This window comes from Cupressus sempervirens, chromosome 3, assembly GCF_028749045.1.
Source record: "Cupressus sempervirens isolate cs-2001-9-10 chromosome 3, ASM2874904v1, whole genome shotgun sequence".
NCBI lineage: Eukaryota > Viridiplantae > Streptophyta > Pinopsida > Cupressales > Cupressaceae > Cupressus > Cupressus sempervirens.
Genome location: NC_143120.1, coordinates 854,463,538 through 854,481,031, shown reverse-complemented (window position 1 = coordinate 854,481,031; position 17,494 = coordinate 854,463,538). Strand labels below are relative to the sequence as shown.

At 34.7% G+C, this 17,494-nt stretch overlaps 1 protein-coding gene across 1 annotated transcript in view; it reads right to left on the bottom strand.

Annotated features, from left to right (window-relative positions):
• Positions 1–802: 802 nt before the first annotated feature.
• Positions 803–17,494, bottom strand: part of LOC149569472 (uncharacterized) — a 31,690-nt gene continuing 14,998 nt past the window's right edge. The window contains exons 8-10 of the mRNA XM_089822170.1: positions 1,788–1,912; positions 1,601–1,692; positions 803–1,521 (exon numbers count right to left, since the gene is read on the bottom strand). Coding sequence (XP_089678296.1) covers positions 1,407–1,521; positions 1,601–1,692; positions 1,788–1,912 — 332 coding nt within the window. The 3' untranslated portion in view covers positions 803–1,406. The remainder of the gene's footprint in view (positions 1,522–1,600; positions 1,693–1,787; positions 1,913–17,494) is intronic.

The following is a 17,494-nucleotide window of genomic DNA, read 5'->3' as shown; positions in this document are numbered from 1 at the left end:
ACGGTAAAGTTTATCTTTTTTTTAATATATTCATAATTAAATACTCTCTAATTACACCTACTTAAATAGTGAGTAAATTTCAGACAAGTATGGGTACCCACTACTTGAATCGTGTATGAATTCAGGGCACAACTAACTGACATGCTCTATAGAATCCATGCTCGTGTCTTAATAATCTTCATGAGCTCCAAGCTGCTGTTTTTCCATTTATGGGCGTACAACATTTACATAACTACATTGAATGTCTTTTAGGTTGGCCCAGAAAAGCCCTCTACATGGAAGATGGTAAGCAGGCCTCTACATAGTGGTGGACATAAGGTATATATTATAAATACAGTTTAACTTGAACACAAAATAAATGCGCAATATAAAATAGACTACCAATTAAACCAATATTAGTATTAACATTTACTTCAAATACATCACCCAAGTTCACTGGCTCTTGCTATCTATACATCCTCTAATAGTGTAAATATTGAAATGCATCACAGTAACAATCAAAGTAAGTACAATACCAATGGCAGTACCCACCTCACAAACCAAAATGGATTGGACAACTTGATGATTCACATGCAGCAGCTCATATTTGTGGGGAAAGTCAAGGCAATCACTGACAGCTCTTGTAACTACATTCTGGTAAGCTCTAGTAAAAAACTATCATCAAATTTACTGCTAAATGTTGGTACCGTCCGTCATTTTAGAGCATGAAGCTGTTCATGCACCACTGCAGAAAAAATATTTGACATTTGGAAATTCCATCCGTCAACATGAAAGATTCAGATGATTATTAGTTGACAACATATTAGAAACTCAACAAACTAGTCTAAACCTTTATTTTGATGTTACCAAAAATCTCCAAATAACTCCCCTATTCAAATGGCCATTGATATCGATACTGAATATATTGATTGACTTACGATGACCTGATTCCTCGTAATATTTCACTCCAAATAATCAATGTAGCGGATAAAGTATAGAAGACTAGGGAAAACATGCTTCGTAACATCTGTTAGAGAATTACGAATACAGACAAGGTTTCTCCAAAAAAAATTAAAAATGACAGGCTGTTTACTGTTTGCAGGAGCTACCACTCTTTCCTCCAAATATATAAGTAAATCAAAACGAAACAGCTTGCCATCAAAGCCTCGAACTAGAAATTCATACATGTAGTTATGACTCAAGTGCCAGCTAGCCTATCTTGGCAACTATGTCGGTTCACTTGTTTAACCAGGAATGGGAAAAACCCCCGCACAAAATCCTGAGTACAATGAATCAACCTCCTCAAGAATGCTGGTAGGCCATCAGAATGTACAATGAAGCCTTGCCTCCATAAGAACCACTGCATTTGTTGGACATGAAGCATAATTGAAACAGGAAAGTTGATCTTCTGTATGATGAAATCTCACTTACACATCCGTTAAAAGTAGCGATGACACGATCATAATGTAGGCTAAAAAGAAAAATATTCCTATTTGTACAAAAAACCGCGGGTTGTCTCTGACATTTGGTGATGTAACTGCCCTGTTTTTAAAGAAAAACAATCATCAGAAGAAAGACTCCTCGTCATAATTGTATATGAATCCTACTAGCAACACCTTACCGTGCTATTCTTTGTGACAAGCGATAAAATGGTAAACTCTGGATGAAAACGATTCCAGGTCCTGTAAGATGGGCTGTGAAGAGACCATCCCCCTGCAAATTCATTCCCTGATTATTAATGCAACCCATCTTCATATTAAAGAAATTCCAAAATCATATAAATTCAAACATGGAAATGTTAACCCGACCCCAAAAACTGGACGCCTTGCAGAAGTGGCATTTTTGACATGAAAATCAATGGTGCTTGTCATAGCAACAATGCATGCCGCATCAACAACTAGTACTTCCCCAGGTGTCAAATTCTTCTGTACAACTGAACAATATAACAAATCAAAAGAATGTTTTTATTAAGCTGATAATTTTTCAGAATGGTAAAATATCCACACGTAAAGATAACCACAACTGATGAGCATTAACAGATTATAATTTATTATTCACCAACTCGTTTCATAATTAAAAGTAAACATTCCATTTGCAGCTCTAGAACTTATCCAAACTCACACTATAGACCATTCCGCTGTAGATAAAAACGAGATGTCTAGACCTTATCCATATATACAAAATAAACTTTACAAGTCAACAGTCATCTCATCCATATGATGGATTTTTTGTACCGAAAATGAGTTTCATGATTAAAAGCTACCTCTCCATTTGTAGCTCTAGAACTGAGAGCTTGAAGTCTAAACATGAAGATCTTTAAACAAGAAACAAGCATTTTTCAAAATTATTGAATTGGATTATTTACATAAATCTCATCCAAACTCACACTATTAGACCTTATTTTCTCCAATCAAGACAAGTGGAATAAGAGAGAATATGCCACATATGAATTGACCACTCTCTCTTACTCTTGTCAAGAGTCAATAATCTCCCTTGATGTAAAAGGTGTCTCCTCACTAGTTAACCCACACTGACAGAGGATTTTGGAAGGCACTCAATCCACCATATCTACACACAATTGATTAGAATCCATTGCTTGACTCAGTGATTCCTGCTCCAAAGAACAAGAGCTCTGAAAGAGCTAGAGTCCCTGCCTCTTAGGCATAGCAAAACATAAGCGTTTGCAAATATCTGAATTGGAGGAGTGTTGGTTTTCCATTGTAGGCTTTGTGGACCTATTAGTCCACAAATTTAGAAGATGTGAAGACCTTAGTAAATGTTCATTTAAATTAAATTAAATATAATATAGCATAATACAACAATAACAAATTCTGATAATGTAAAGATAAATTAAAGTCAATATGCACATCCGCAGATAGAATGGATGACTTTCATGTTTTGTTAATACATCTTCTATGACATCTGGAAAATGTGTTCAACCACATAAACACATATACTTGACACGCTTTGTAATTGGTAGCATCCTCAAGTGCCAAAAAAGACCTCTATGCCATGATATCAACATTCTTATGTATACTCATATTAGCAATTTGTTTGAATATCAAATGTTCACCAACTTGAGCAAGCCTAGTTATATTAAGGTCCATAAAAATAAAATTATTATAAATAATTTGTTTCCTTAGAAAAATATAGATTGTAGTTAAAAGAAACTCAATGATACTCTACTAGACCATTAACATTTGAAATACATAATTTTATTATAATTTCTTTTACCTTTCCTTTTCATGCATTATGTTTACTTGTTTCATTAATATGGTTACATCTTTTATCAATTGTTTAAATTTAAATATACTGGATATATTTAAAATATATATATATCTAATATTTGATAAAATTTAGTATAATTATTTAATTAAAAAATTTATTCAATTTATTTTAATCATATTATCTTATCTTACCTTATCTATTTAAAATTAAATTAAAATTTAACAATAATAAAAACTAAATACATTTCGTTATCCAAAGTTCAAACAATTTATTCAAAATTTCAATCACTTAATATTAATTTCAATTTCACTAACTCAACAGCAATAAGGAAAGTTTCTATTTAATTTTTCACTCAATTTTTCCTTAAATCTGGATTTATGGAAAAGGGGCCTAAAAATTTATAGAAGAAAATTTCTTTAAATTTATGAAAGAAAGTTTCCAAATAGTTGAAAAAAGAAAAATAGATTCCTATAATTGGAAAAAAAAACTTTTATGGAAAAATTACTTCTTTGTACGGACGTTGCATACAATTCCTACTGTCCACAGGAGTAAATTTGTGATGGGGTCTTCAATCTGCTCTTTCTTTTATTCTTGCCCTCGTTCTTGTTTCACCAACTGTGAGGGCAGAATATATATTTATGTAATTTTACTGATTTTTATAAATATTTTAGATGAAATATTTTTTATGATTTGAGTTGAAATTGGTGCATCGGTCATGGTGGAGACCTACAGAAATTGCGAATCGCATTGCTATTTTGAGGGATACTTGTTCATTATGTGAGTTCCCCAAAACATGGGGCATTAAAGATATCCAACTTGCATGTTTCCATAGTTGCAGAGCACCCTAACAATGACCATTTTCTGGCTTTCAGATATTGTGAGATCTCAATAAATTTGGGAAATTGTTGTAGTAGATGGTGAGATAACAGGTAGAATTGAAAGCAGGGAAGAGAACGGGCAGAGAACATAGATTCCTCTCCCAACGACGGTGAATCCCATTGCAGTAGTGCGTCCCAGTACAAAACAAAAGCGAATTATTTAGAGGCGAATAGAAGCTGCTCATTTGGACTTTTGAAACAGCATAATTGTAGACTCTCGGCTAGGGCTAACAGAGTCAGGAGTCAGCGAATTCATGAGACATTAATGATTTGGTTCTTATTTTGACTGCCGTCGAGATAACAATCATTCTCTCCCTGTTTCAGTAATTTCTGCCTTTCTTTCTATGTGTGGGAAGTGATCCTCGTCCGCCTCTATTTCATGAAGGGAAAAGAAGATGAAGAAATAAAATCTTCTTCTCATACAACACACTGTTTGGTATTTTTATTATCATTTTTGTTGATTGTTGATTGCTTCTTGATGCTTGTAAGCACTGCTATGGAGAATAACATGGCAGGCAGAGCTGTTGATCTCAGATCATGTTGTCTCAAATATGTTCTAGATTTTTTTAGATCAGAATGTTGTAGAAATATTATAACTACTAGAAAGTTATAGAAGGTGTGACAGATTTTTAGATTTTTTATATTGTAGAACATTGTAGACATTAATTTTTCTTCTAATTTTTGTACCAAAAAATGATTATTACCCCTGGCTAAATTGCTATTAGCCAATCAAAAATTAGTAATTGTTGTTTAAAAATTAATTAAAAAATAAATTGATTTGTAAACTTTAGAAACGCATTAGTTGTTCTTGTAAAATTTAATTGTGACCCTCACTGAAAACTTTAGTTCCCTGCCTATAGATAGGCAGGGACTAACAAGGAGAATGTTTCACAAAAAGTGACAATACTTGCCCCACGTGATACACATGTCAAAAAGTTAGTGGCTAGAGCTATACCAAATTGTCATATTCAGATTTGGGGATTGCAAGTTCCTGATTGTTACTAACTCAAAGTCATTCTTAAACAGCTATCTATTTCCCCTTTCCCGGAAGAGGTCTTACAAAACTATGCATCGCTTGGTGCAAGGTATTTTCCATTCTCTCCAAGAGATCAAATTATTGGAAAAATAGAACAGCAGAAACAAAACAGAGAAAGAGAGAACATCCAGCTTAATTTTATTGAATAATAGAGGCAATTTTATACAATTGCTTGACCCATCAACATTCTTGAAAGACTCCTAATTAGATTGACAGCAAACTACTTCATGATTGACAACACAAACATTAACTTGACAGCTAACTGTAACTTATAGACACCTAACTCAAACACATCTACAATTAGATATTGATTCAAACTAAAACTCTTTGAATCACACTCGAACCGATCTTATGTAGCCAACAACTCAAACAAGGTTTGTCACATGTGCAGCAATTATTTATTTACTACAATAGGACCATTAACTCCAACAGCCCCACTTAATGTGACAGCTATAGGAAACATTATGTAGAAAATATACTTTGAAAATAGGTCATTGAGGAGTAAGACTTCCTGAAGTTGGTCCCAACTGCTGGTATTGTCATGCAGCTATCATCCAGCTTCGAAACACCATTGGACAAACCATCTCCACATGAAATGCCCCATAACACTCGTAAAGGTATGATACCAAGCTTCCAAACTTTCTCATCTCCCTTAACTATTGGACAACATTCCACACATGTATCTCGCAACCCAAATGAGATATAGTTTCTCCAATCCGTTAGCACTTCAGACTATTGACCATCTATCTAGCCTCTACTACATCCTTTCCTTTTTTCAGAGCATAGACTTCTTCAGAATTAAAACAACTTCTTCATTTTCAATGATGTCATCATCACTAACAACATCAGGGGATTCAGCATGAACTATATTTGTTGAGACCCTAATTTTACCTTTGAGAAGGTCATTTGCACAAATTTTACAATTGATTGCAATATGTCCTACCTTTTTACAATAGAAACATTCAGTTTCATTCTCACCATGCATTCTTTTTCCCATATTGTTCTTTGAGAATAATGCATGAATGAGTTGAGTATTTTCTCTTGAATCCCCTATAACTATTCTCTTTTCTTCAACCAACAGTGCTGAAATCACATCTTCTAAACTCTATGAAGACATTTGAGTCTTTGATTGAGAGTAAAAACAGCATTGCTATATTTGGAAGGCAGACCATTTAGCAAGATAGCTTTAGCATCATCTTTATCAATTACAACACCAACTTCAACTTGTTGTTTGATTAGAGATCTCAGATTACTAATGTGGTTAAACATAGTAATTTCATATGAAATTTTAAAACTAAGTAGCTGCAACTTTAAAAAAAATTTACATTTGTTACTTTTGCTCCAAACATTTTAGTCTGTCCCAAATCTGTTTAGATGATTTCTCTAAATCAACATGATGTAGTTCTGAATCTCAAAAAGCAAGACTAATAATAGACTTAGCTTTCTCATCTCTGCTTTCCCCATCAATCTTCTTTTTAAAATCTGTAGGTACTATTTAAGTGCCATTAACTATGCCCCACAAACTTTTATTCGTCAATTGCATTTGCATTTTCACTTTACATGTATGAAAATTTTGGCTATTATATTTTTCTAGAGGCGTATCCATTTTCAAAATTTCTAAAATAAAAATATGAAGATACCATTCAATGTGGCAAAACAACAAAATTTGCAGTAGCACCAGACTTGCATTCTCACAGCGGTAACTTCTTTTGAGACGGAGATGGATCTGATACCATATTGGGAAAATAGAACAGCAAAAACAAAACAGAGAAAGAAAGAACTTCCAACTTAATTTTATTGAATAATAGATTCAATTTTATACAATAGTTTGACCCATCAACATTCCTCAATGACTGCTAATTAGATTGACAACAAACTACTTCATGATTGACAACGCACATAAACTTGACAGCTAACTGAAACTTATGGACACCTAACTCAAACACATCTACAATTAGATATTGATTCAAACTAAAACTCTTTGACTCACACCTGAACTGAACTTATGTTGCTAGCAACTCAAACCAGGTTTGCCACATGTGCAACAATTATTTATTTACTATTGTTGGAACATTAACTTCAACACAAATTATTCAGTTGCAACCTGTGTTTCATGGAAACAAATTCCCACCCCTGAAGCCCTCATCACCATCCCCTGAGGTGTTTCAAGGACGGTGAGACATGAGCAAACATCCCCTACTGCTCCCCAGACTTTTGGGAAAAAACTCAGAATAGATCCCTGAAATTGAGAATGTTAAAGAATGGAAAGGAGACGCTTGGCTGTCCTTAGGACCATCAAGGACATCTCAAACATCCCCTGAACATTCTGGGGATGGCCAATCATCCCCAGCAGCATCTAAAATCAAGCAATTGATTTTATTTTAAAAACATCCCTAGTGTAGCTGGCAATAGCCAAGCATCCTCTGCAGCATCTAAACTCAAGCAATTGCTTATATTTTTTAAAATATATATTATTTTACATTATATTCAACTGTTCCCAATATACACCATAAAATAGCAACAAAAGAAAACATTAACTGCATAAACGAAGTGTTGTGCATACTTCTACTGCTGAATGTTGTGCTTGGCACCATTCATTTGTTCTTGAAAGAACTTGAAAAGAGGGTTGGGACAGGAGGTGAGACCGAGGATACTTCCCTAGTAAAAGTGGAAATATTTATAGCCTGAATAAAAGCTGCAAATGTGAAGCGAGTTGAAGCTTAACAATGAAAAGGGATATACGATAGTGTCAAGTTATGCAATTTTCCTTTTAATTTTAATTTTCTTAGCTTGTTGGTTAGGGTTTGTAAGTTTTTAACTATTTTTGTAAGCCTGGTTGGAATGACTCTCGAAAACATTACAAACCTAGTCATAATAAGAATTTGTTATCCAAAACAGTGCAATCTACTGCCCAGTATTACTATTCCAATGTATCAATTGAAGAGAAAGTTATGATAGAAGAGGAAAGATGCCTATACCACCAGTGAAAAAACTATAGTGGTAGGGTTGATAAAATTTCAAAACATGAGTAAACCGATGATTTAGTGGTTTTTATGCCACACTATTCCATTTCATGCTTTTCAAAGATTTGTTGAAAGCTGCAATGGTAACGAGCACTCTTATGCTCTCCCTAGATACAATAGATTAAATACTATGCTCCACGGGGACGCGTCCCCTGCCTCTGTACCCTAGTACCCGTACCGGGTACGAAACGGGGACACGGGTACCGATTTTGGCCGTACCCTGCGACGTCCCTTTTTGAGGGGAAAGGGGACGGTCCCCGAAATGCCAAAAAAAGTTTCATAGGAAACTTGGGTACGGATTTCCATACCGGGGATGGCATTCCCGTCCCTCGCCCGTACCCTTTTGCCCACGCCGTCCCCTATTTTCCAGCCGGCCGCAGGCGAGTTAAAAAGTTAAAAAAAATGGTTTTTTTTTTTTTTTAATTTAGTCTTTTCTATTCCGCCTAGGGCCCACATGGATGTTAAGTTGTTAACCCTAATGTGTCTTCTTAAATAGTTAAAGTTGGAGTTCATTGCTCATTTGGAGTTGTTTGCAAGTTGGGAAGAGGAAGAGGAAAACATTGAACATTCAACAACAACAAAAGAGGAGTGTGTTTTGGAGGAGGAAGAGGAAAACATTGAACATTCAACATTGAACTTTCATTATGTCATTTTGATTTTCATTTCATGCATGATGATGATAGATTGATACTTGGAGCCTTTGGGCATTTTTGCTAATTGTATGCGATATTCGGATATATCATCATATCATATTCTCATTTTGATTCTAATCTTAATAGTTTTCAATTTCCATGTATTCTATGGTGAATGGTTTATCAATGTTATGATTTATCATTGTTATGGTATGCATATCAGAAATATATCTCTAAAGAAGTCTAATTCTCCATATATAAAAAATTTAAAATCCCCTATATTTTATAGCCGTCCCTTGAGGTCCCGTCACCTAAATTTTGGCTTCGACCCGTACCCGTACCGAAAACACGTTCCCGTCCCCTAAAACGTCCCCGTCCCGGAAACTCCGTGGAGCATAGATTAAATATCATCCTCCTTGACAAACAATATTCAGAGGTGAACATGTTGGTGGAGGAGATGAAGAAACCTAGATCAGGACTGGTGGTTCCATTGTCATGGATGGTTGGACTATTATTCAACATCGGCCACTCATCAGAAGTATTGTTTACATGTCCTGCTGGTTCATACTTTCTGAGAGCTATTGATTGTTATAGGAATTGTATCAATGTTGATTAACAATTGCCATTTTAGAGGCCACAGAGGATGAGGAGGCTGTGGAGGAGCTTGAGCCTTCTAATGTTGTACAAGTTATGACAAAATTGGCTCACATTTGTAAGTTAGCAGGTTTGAAGGTTGAGAATACTTACAAACATATTTTCTGGATTCCATGTTCTGTGCATGCTATAATGCCTTGAAAGAGACTGGCGAAAGACATACAAATGTTTGTATATAACTGTCATACTTCACTTGCACCATTCTTATCCAAATAAAGAATTCCCCAAACCAATTCAAACCGGATATGCTATTTATTTTGTTTCGTTGGAGAAGATGATGAAGGTGCAAACATTCTCTAATCCATGGTGATTTGAGGAGTGTAAAACGCGAGCTAAACCAAAAACAAAAGATAAGGTGGTGACAGAAAGGGTGCTAATGACAAGTGGTGGTCTAATATCATGTAAGAAAACTTAAATTTTTTCTACTTTGTTTTACTTTTTATTTTTCAAATTTTAATTTACATTATTAATAGTGTCAATGTTATAAATTATAAATTATACTTTCAGATATATTTTCTCCTGTATATAACATTTTGTCAAGGTAATAAGATATGTTAATACAAACTCTTCTAGACTTGGAGAGATTGAGGAGACTTCTAATAGCATGTTTGAACAAATGAAGAAGGCAATTCGTAACAAAGATCCTGGATTGTAATTATAAGAGGTGCATATTTAGCCTATTGTCAAAAAGAGGTGTAAAATAATGAACACCTCCCTTCATATGGTTGCCTATGCTCTAAATCCCAAGGGGTATGCTCCAACAATGGCTAAATTCTTACTTTTGAAGATTAAGTGGTAATGGAGAGATTTATGAAGGTCATTTGGAAGATGTATAGTAATGAGGAGGCAACCATACATTGGGAGTAGTAGCTTCAATTTTTCAAGCTTCAAGGTCCTACATTCACCAAATTCTAGGACGGATAGACCTACCACTAAACAAAACAAAACCTAATTGGATAAATCAAATTTCATGAGAAGGGCACACTAGACCTGAAATAACCTGATGTTCATCCACTCTAATAGATTGTTAGAGTCCTCGGTTATAGAGAGGACTTCATCCACCTATAATTTCATGTACTCAATCAAGAAGTATGTAATGTCCCCATCTTCTTAGCATCTCAATGGAGTTCTTAACCTTTACGTTCTTCAAAGGCTAAGTGGAGAAATAAGGAGAAATTGATTAAATTAATTTTTATAAAGACATTTAATAAAATTAAAATAAAAAATAGGGTGACTTTATATTTAATTAATTTAATTTATTAGAGAGTGCATTAATTATTGAAAAGGGTGAAGCCTCTAGTAATTTAATTTTTCTAAAAGCACAATTAATTATTGTATTGCAAGAGAGAAGCTTCTAGAGAGTGCATTAATTATTGGAATGGGGGAAGCCTCTAGTAATTTAATTTTCTAGAAGCACAATTAATTATTGTATTGCAAGGGAAAAGCTTTTAGAGAGTGCATTAATTATTGGAAGAGGGAAACTTCTAGTAATTTAATTTTCTAGAAGCACAATTAATTATTGTATTGCAACGGAGAAACTTCTAGAGAGTGCATTAATTATTGGAAGGGGGAAGCTTCTAGGAAATGCAATTAATTAATATTTTATTTCCTTATAGAAGGGTGAAGGAAAAGTATAAATAGAGGTGAGAGCTTCATTGTTTATAATCCGATTATTGCATTTGATTATTGTGAATTGCATTTGATATTAAGTTGGGAGAAGAAACTAAGGTTTTTGATTTCAGTCAGCCATTGGAGAAAATCAACTCTTCAGTGTTGCAACCATTTGACGTGGTGAAATATCCATTGAATTTGGTATTCAAGAGAGCTTCAATTCAAGAGTTCTATTTGTGCTTAAATTGGAGAAGAGATTTTGGCTACTATAGTACGCATGCATGATGTCGCACTGCAGTATCTATGTTTGATTCATTTTCATTCTTGGGCATCGCTATTACTAGGTTCCTTTTGTAACTATTAGTAGTTATCATTGTACTTCATAAGTATATGATTTTGCTGTGATAATTCAGAATCAAATTTTGGCATTACTGTAGTCATTATTGTATGTCAATTGTTTGTCAAAATGTCAGTTCATTGTAGGTATGCATTTCATATCTAGTTCCCATGTATTTGCATTGAAAAAACCAAAAGATTTGCACTTGCATATTAGTTCCTTGTAAGAGGATATTACATTGGTGTCAAAGCTTGCTTGCAAAGTGTTTGACAAAATGTCGAACAACTGAACTAGAGAAGATTTTGGTATTTGAAGAAGTTATAACCTGTTGGGGTTATTACATTGAATTAGGAACAAGAGGATAACAGAAGTGCAATGGGATCACCTAGAGCTCATAGAACTCTTTCCAGACTAGTAGACAAGCCCACGCGTCCTACCTTTGTTAGAGAAGAACCAATATAGGAACCAATGGAGGAAGTTGAGGATGAGACATTTACAGATATCCATATGGCTGCAAATGATGAATGGGAATTATTGGCACCGCAGGTTCGGGAGAGGATGACCTTTGAACGCTTTGTAAATCAGAGAAGAGAACATTACAGGTCACTCAGACAGGATAGAAAGCCTAGGGGTCAAAATAGTGAGTTGAAGAGGGCTACAAGAAAGCTTACTACGCCTACATTTGATGGGAGTGGTAAGATGACAGTTCAAGCTTGGATTCATAAGCTTGACACATTTTGGGCACTAAGGCTAATGACAGAGATTGACGCTATCAAATATGCCACTTTGCATTTGGAAGGAGTAGCACATGATTGGCGGTACCATAGTATGGTAACACCAGCATAATCAGGTGACAGAGTACGAGGACTTTGTGGATAGGTTGGTTGAAAGATTTGACAAGAAAGATCTAGAGGTTTATTTCCGAGAATTAGCACAACTGAAACAAACAAGCAACTTGGAATATTCATTGGTGAATTTCAGCAGTTGGCAGTCATGGTGCCAAAAATTTCAGAGCGTAGATTGATAATTCTTTTCATTGAAGGCCTATCCGAACCACTGAGAGGTTAGATAAAAGCATTTGATCCCATTACTTTACAGGAAGCTATGAAAAAGGCAAGAAGTATGGAACATGCAGTCCCAACAAACAAATTTCAATCCAAAGGAACATCTTCTAGTAAGGATAACAAACCAAAGAGGACTGATTTCAAAAATGGTTCTAAAGACAAAACTCCAACACCTTTTGACAAGGAAACATTAAATGATTTGAGAAAGAAAAAATTATATTTCTACTGAAAGGGACCCTATGATGCAATGCATACCTACAACCAACTAACATTTTGACAAACAATTGACATACAATAATGACTACAATAATGTCAAAATTTAATTCTGAATTATCACAGCATAATCATATGCTTATTAAGTACAATGATAACTACTAATAGTTACAAAAGGAACCTGGTAATAGTGATGCCCAAGAATGGAAATGAATCAAACATAGATACTATAGCGCAGCATCATTAATGCGTATTATAGCAGCCAAAATCTATTCTCCAATTTAAGCACAAATAGAACTCCTGAATTGAAGCTCTCCTGAATACCAAATTCAATGGATATTTTACCACCTCAAATGTTTGTAACACTGAAGAGTTGATGTTCTCCAATGGCTGACTGAAATCGGAAACCTTAGTTTCTTCTCCCAACTTAATATCAAATGCAATTCACAATAATCGAATGATAAACAATGAAGCTCTCCCCTCTATTTATACTTTTCCTTCACCCTTCTAGAAGGAAATAAAATATTAATTAATTGCATTTTTTAGAAGCTTCCCCCTTCCAATAATTAATGCACTCTCTAGAAGTTTCTCCCTTGCAATACAATAATTAATTGTGCTTCTAGAAAATTAAATTACTAGAAGTTTCCCTCTTCCAATATTAATGCACTCTCTAAAAGCTTCTCCCTTGCAATACAATAATTAATTGTGCTTCTAGAAAATTAAATTACTAGAGGCTTCCCCCATTCCAATAATTAATGCACTCTCTAAAAGCTTTTCTCTTGCAATACAATAATTAATTGTGCTTCTAAAAAAATTAAATTACTAAAGGCTTCACCCTTTCCAATAATTAATGCACTCTCTAATAAATTAAATTAATTAAATATAAAGTCGCCCTATTTTTTATTTGTATTTTATTAAATGACTTTATAAAAAATCAATTTAATCAATTTCTCCTTATTTCTCCACTTAGCCTTCGGAGAACGTAAGGCTAAGAACTCCACTAAGATGCTAAAAAGATGGAGACATTACAAAGTACATGGTTAGATCTAAATGTGTAGAAAAGTTAGTTGAAGCATAGTGTGCCTTGAGACTTCAAGATCAGCAAACTACTAAGTATCAACAAATTGGGATGTTGATCCTGAAGATGTTAAGACAAATTGATGAGAGCAAAGTGCCGCCAAGACTGGTTGGGATTCCATTTTTCAAACCACAATTTCATCCAAAATGTGATGCAGAGTTTTCATCTTTTGATATCGATAGCCCAAATGAGGTGTAGTTGTATTTTGAAGTTCTATTTGTGACTTGAATCTTTTAATTTTTGTTTTTATTTTTAAACTTGAAAGTCTAAACTGCTCTTGTGCTATTGTCATCACTGAACTGCTGTTGTATTGCTGATACATTGCTGTCATGACTGAATGGTATTTGTGTTATACTGCTGGATGTTAATATGTTATGAAAAATTATTCATAGATATTATATGTGTGTGTGTGTGTGTGTGTGTGTGTGTGTGTGAGAGAGAGAGAGAGAGAGAGAGAATTCATATATATTCCTGTCCCTAAAATACATCCATGTCCTCCCCAAGCCCCCATCCCAGAAATGTCATGGAACGTGGTATATTTCCTTTGTCATATCCTGTTGTTTGTTCTAGCATGATACATGATCTTTCATTGGCTGTGAGGAACTCACCTTATTTGTCTCTTTACTATTTCTGTCATTGCGATATTTCTTTCACTGTTTCCTTCTCAATCCATCATTGTAAGCCCTCACAACATTCCTCTTTGTTATTTTGTTTTTCACTGTCTAACTTGGTGAGTCATATTCGTAAATTTTGTTCCTTCTACATACATGCTACGGTAATAGTAGACATTTAAAACTATACTGAAAATTAATACATTTAGCATTTAGTATTGTCCTTAGATCTAGTTGCACATAGGTACTCCAATTCAATACATTTTTATATTTTGATTGCCTGTGGAGGTCAAAAGAACATATTGATAAGCTCCTAGGCAATCACACCATTTTCCCATGCTTTGCTACAAATGCTCTGTGTAGTCCCTCACACAGAGGTTTCATATTTCCTCTCTCTTCGTATATCTCTATCATTTATCTTAACTTGTATACCATTTCCTTTCATTTCAAAAAAGGAGGGTTTGGTTATTTTTTGCATTCTTGACACTGGATTTTATTGTGATATTGCTATCAGGATTTAACTGTGTAGTTGTAGAGCCAAACTGGATTTTATTACTTCCCGTACAACTTTTCTTCATGTCCTCATATTTCAAATTCTGCATTTTCTATACAGATTGTGTGTAACTGTATACAAAGGATCACAACATGCTTGGGCAACATCCTCTGAGCAATGTCATACAAGAAATTCACTGGAATTTGTACCTTAATGACTTGTGAAAAAATTTCTAGGTTTCAGTTCAGTCAAGATTTTGGTTTCAAAGGCCGGACCTCAAGGTAGGCAAAAGAGGAAATAAAATATGATTTTAGTTACTGATATTTATTTTATTATGTTAATCTCATATGGTGATGTTTTGTATTTGCTACTTTTTCCGTGTGATGCTGCTTAGATCAGGATTCTTATCTATTTTGTATGGTCTATCCATAAACTGGGTCTACTTTGATCATTGACACTTTATAAATCATAATCAATAGAAAAAAAAAGGTTTTGGTTTCTCAACCCGTTCTCCAAATTTTGTTTTCAACATTTCCAGTTTTTCTTCATGAGTCATTTCAAAAGAAAAACATATTACTTTTGTCTAGGGAATGAACATTGTTTCTATTTGCAGAAAGTACACTTAGGCCAAAACAATCTGGCTATTTATATGTTGTAAACTACACTGCTTTAAATTCTTTATAGTCCTTTCCTTCTGCAACTCAAGTAGCTTCAGCTCATCATGAGCACTGCTGATCCTTATCTCCAAATCTGTGATCTGTGCATTTGGATCTTTCAATTCAACCACATATGCACAACTGATTACGGTTTATGGTATGACAGATCACATGATTTTACATTATGTGTACTATACATTGATGCTGATTGGGCAGCAAAAGTAGATGACGGAAAGAGCACCAGTGGTGGAGCATTCTTCTTAGGAGGAAGATTGTTTTCTTGGCTAAGCAAGAAACAAGATTGCATTTCAAAGTGCACAGCAGAAGCAGAGTATGTAACAGCAGCAAATAATTGTAGACTAGTCTTAATGAAGGGGTAACTTGTTTCAATACTAAAATAATATTACACTACAGGATTCCTAAAAGTCATTAAGTATTTGAAATAATCCATTTAATCAATTTCCTTCTTCATCCGTATTAACTACACATTTTAAGCTCTATCATTTTCTTCGTTTCAGACACTCTCTGTATCATGTGTTATTGATAGTAGGCAAACAAATATGGCAATTAAAAATATATGTCTGCACAAACCTGGCTGCCAAATCAACTGAAACTTTCCTTTAACTATAATTGATACAATTAAGTACAAGCAAGGGTGAAGACTTCTTCCTGTCCAACTACCAAGCTAAAGAAGAAACTGTTAATCCCCCAACACTACCTATAGTTGCCATTATGATGTCCACTCCACACCTAGCTTCAAATGGTTATTGGTTTGTCCTTGACAGATGCTTTGAACTCTTATTAAGTCTTTATGCCTTATAGTAGCTTCTAATATTGTGTCAGAAAAAGGGGAATGCAAAACACTTAAAAGGGAATCGCAGGATGACTAACAAACTTCTGACCCATAGGTCAAATCACAAGTGCCACCACGCCAATAATTCAAATATTTAATTCTTTTGACCCACAACTATCAATCGGATCAGAGACAGTATGCATGCGTTCATAAGGGATCTTGATATTTTTGTTGGACAATTTACAAATCTCTAATCCCATGGAAGTGACTCATGGATGCCACTTAAAGAAAAACTTATGGCCAAACCCACAAGACAATTTACATGTGGTGAGGAGGGAGTACTTGGGCTCTTCAGAGATGGGTACGGTTTTTTCTTTGAAATAGGAGACAGGGATAAAGGTTACTGTCAAACATGAACTTCAAAGATTTTAGTACATAAATTGAAAAGTCGTACAAACATTGTATCAAAATTTCAAACTGATTAGTGATTCCATATTGAAATAAGCTTGATGAACTGAAACAAAAATCAGAAATCCTAATCAAGCTCCTTGGCTATGATGCTCTCCACTATGTACCAGATACTTGGGTACACATTCAAGTACCCGGTACATGTTCCAGGCATAATCCTAATCAAGCTCCTTGGCTATGATGCTCTCCACTGAGTACCAGATACTTGGGTACACATTTGAGTACCCAGTACGTGTACCAGGGGTATGGGTCCAAGTATCTATACAACTATCTGGATTTTCAAACCCTTAAAAGTATCTGGATTTTAATTTTTTTCCAACCGAGTCTGCAGCAAGTCCAGGTGCCGAGTCCAAGTCCAGTCCAAAATCAGCTTGTTTAGTCCAAGTCTGTAACTATGATGCACACACACATACATATATACATACATATAGGCATGTGTGAATGCATACATACATGCATAGCCATTCCTAATATTTTTTTAAAAAAATTAAATGGTCACATGCATTCCCCATCCAGAAACACTATAAAACATAGTATTTAACTGGTTTTGTATTACAGCTTGTCAAATAGCATTGGCCCTTGAATATTGGATGGACTGCTACTAATGTCCATGTAAAATGTATCAGTAATGGCTAATACACTCCACAAACTTTTGATTAGAATGCTTGGGAATATTGCATAGAGCGCATTGATGAATGTAATTCTCACCTTGCTCACACATAGAGTGCCAATAAAAGCTG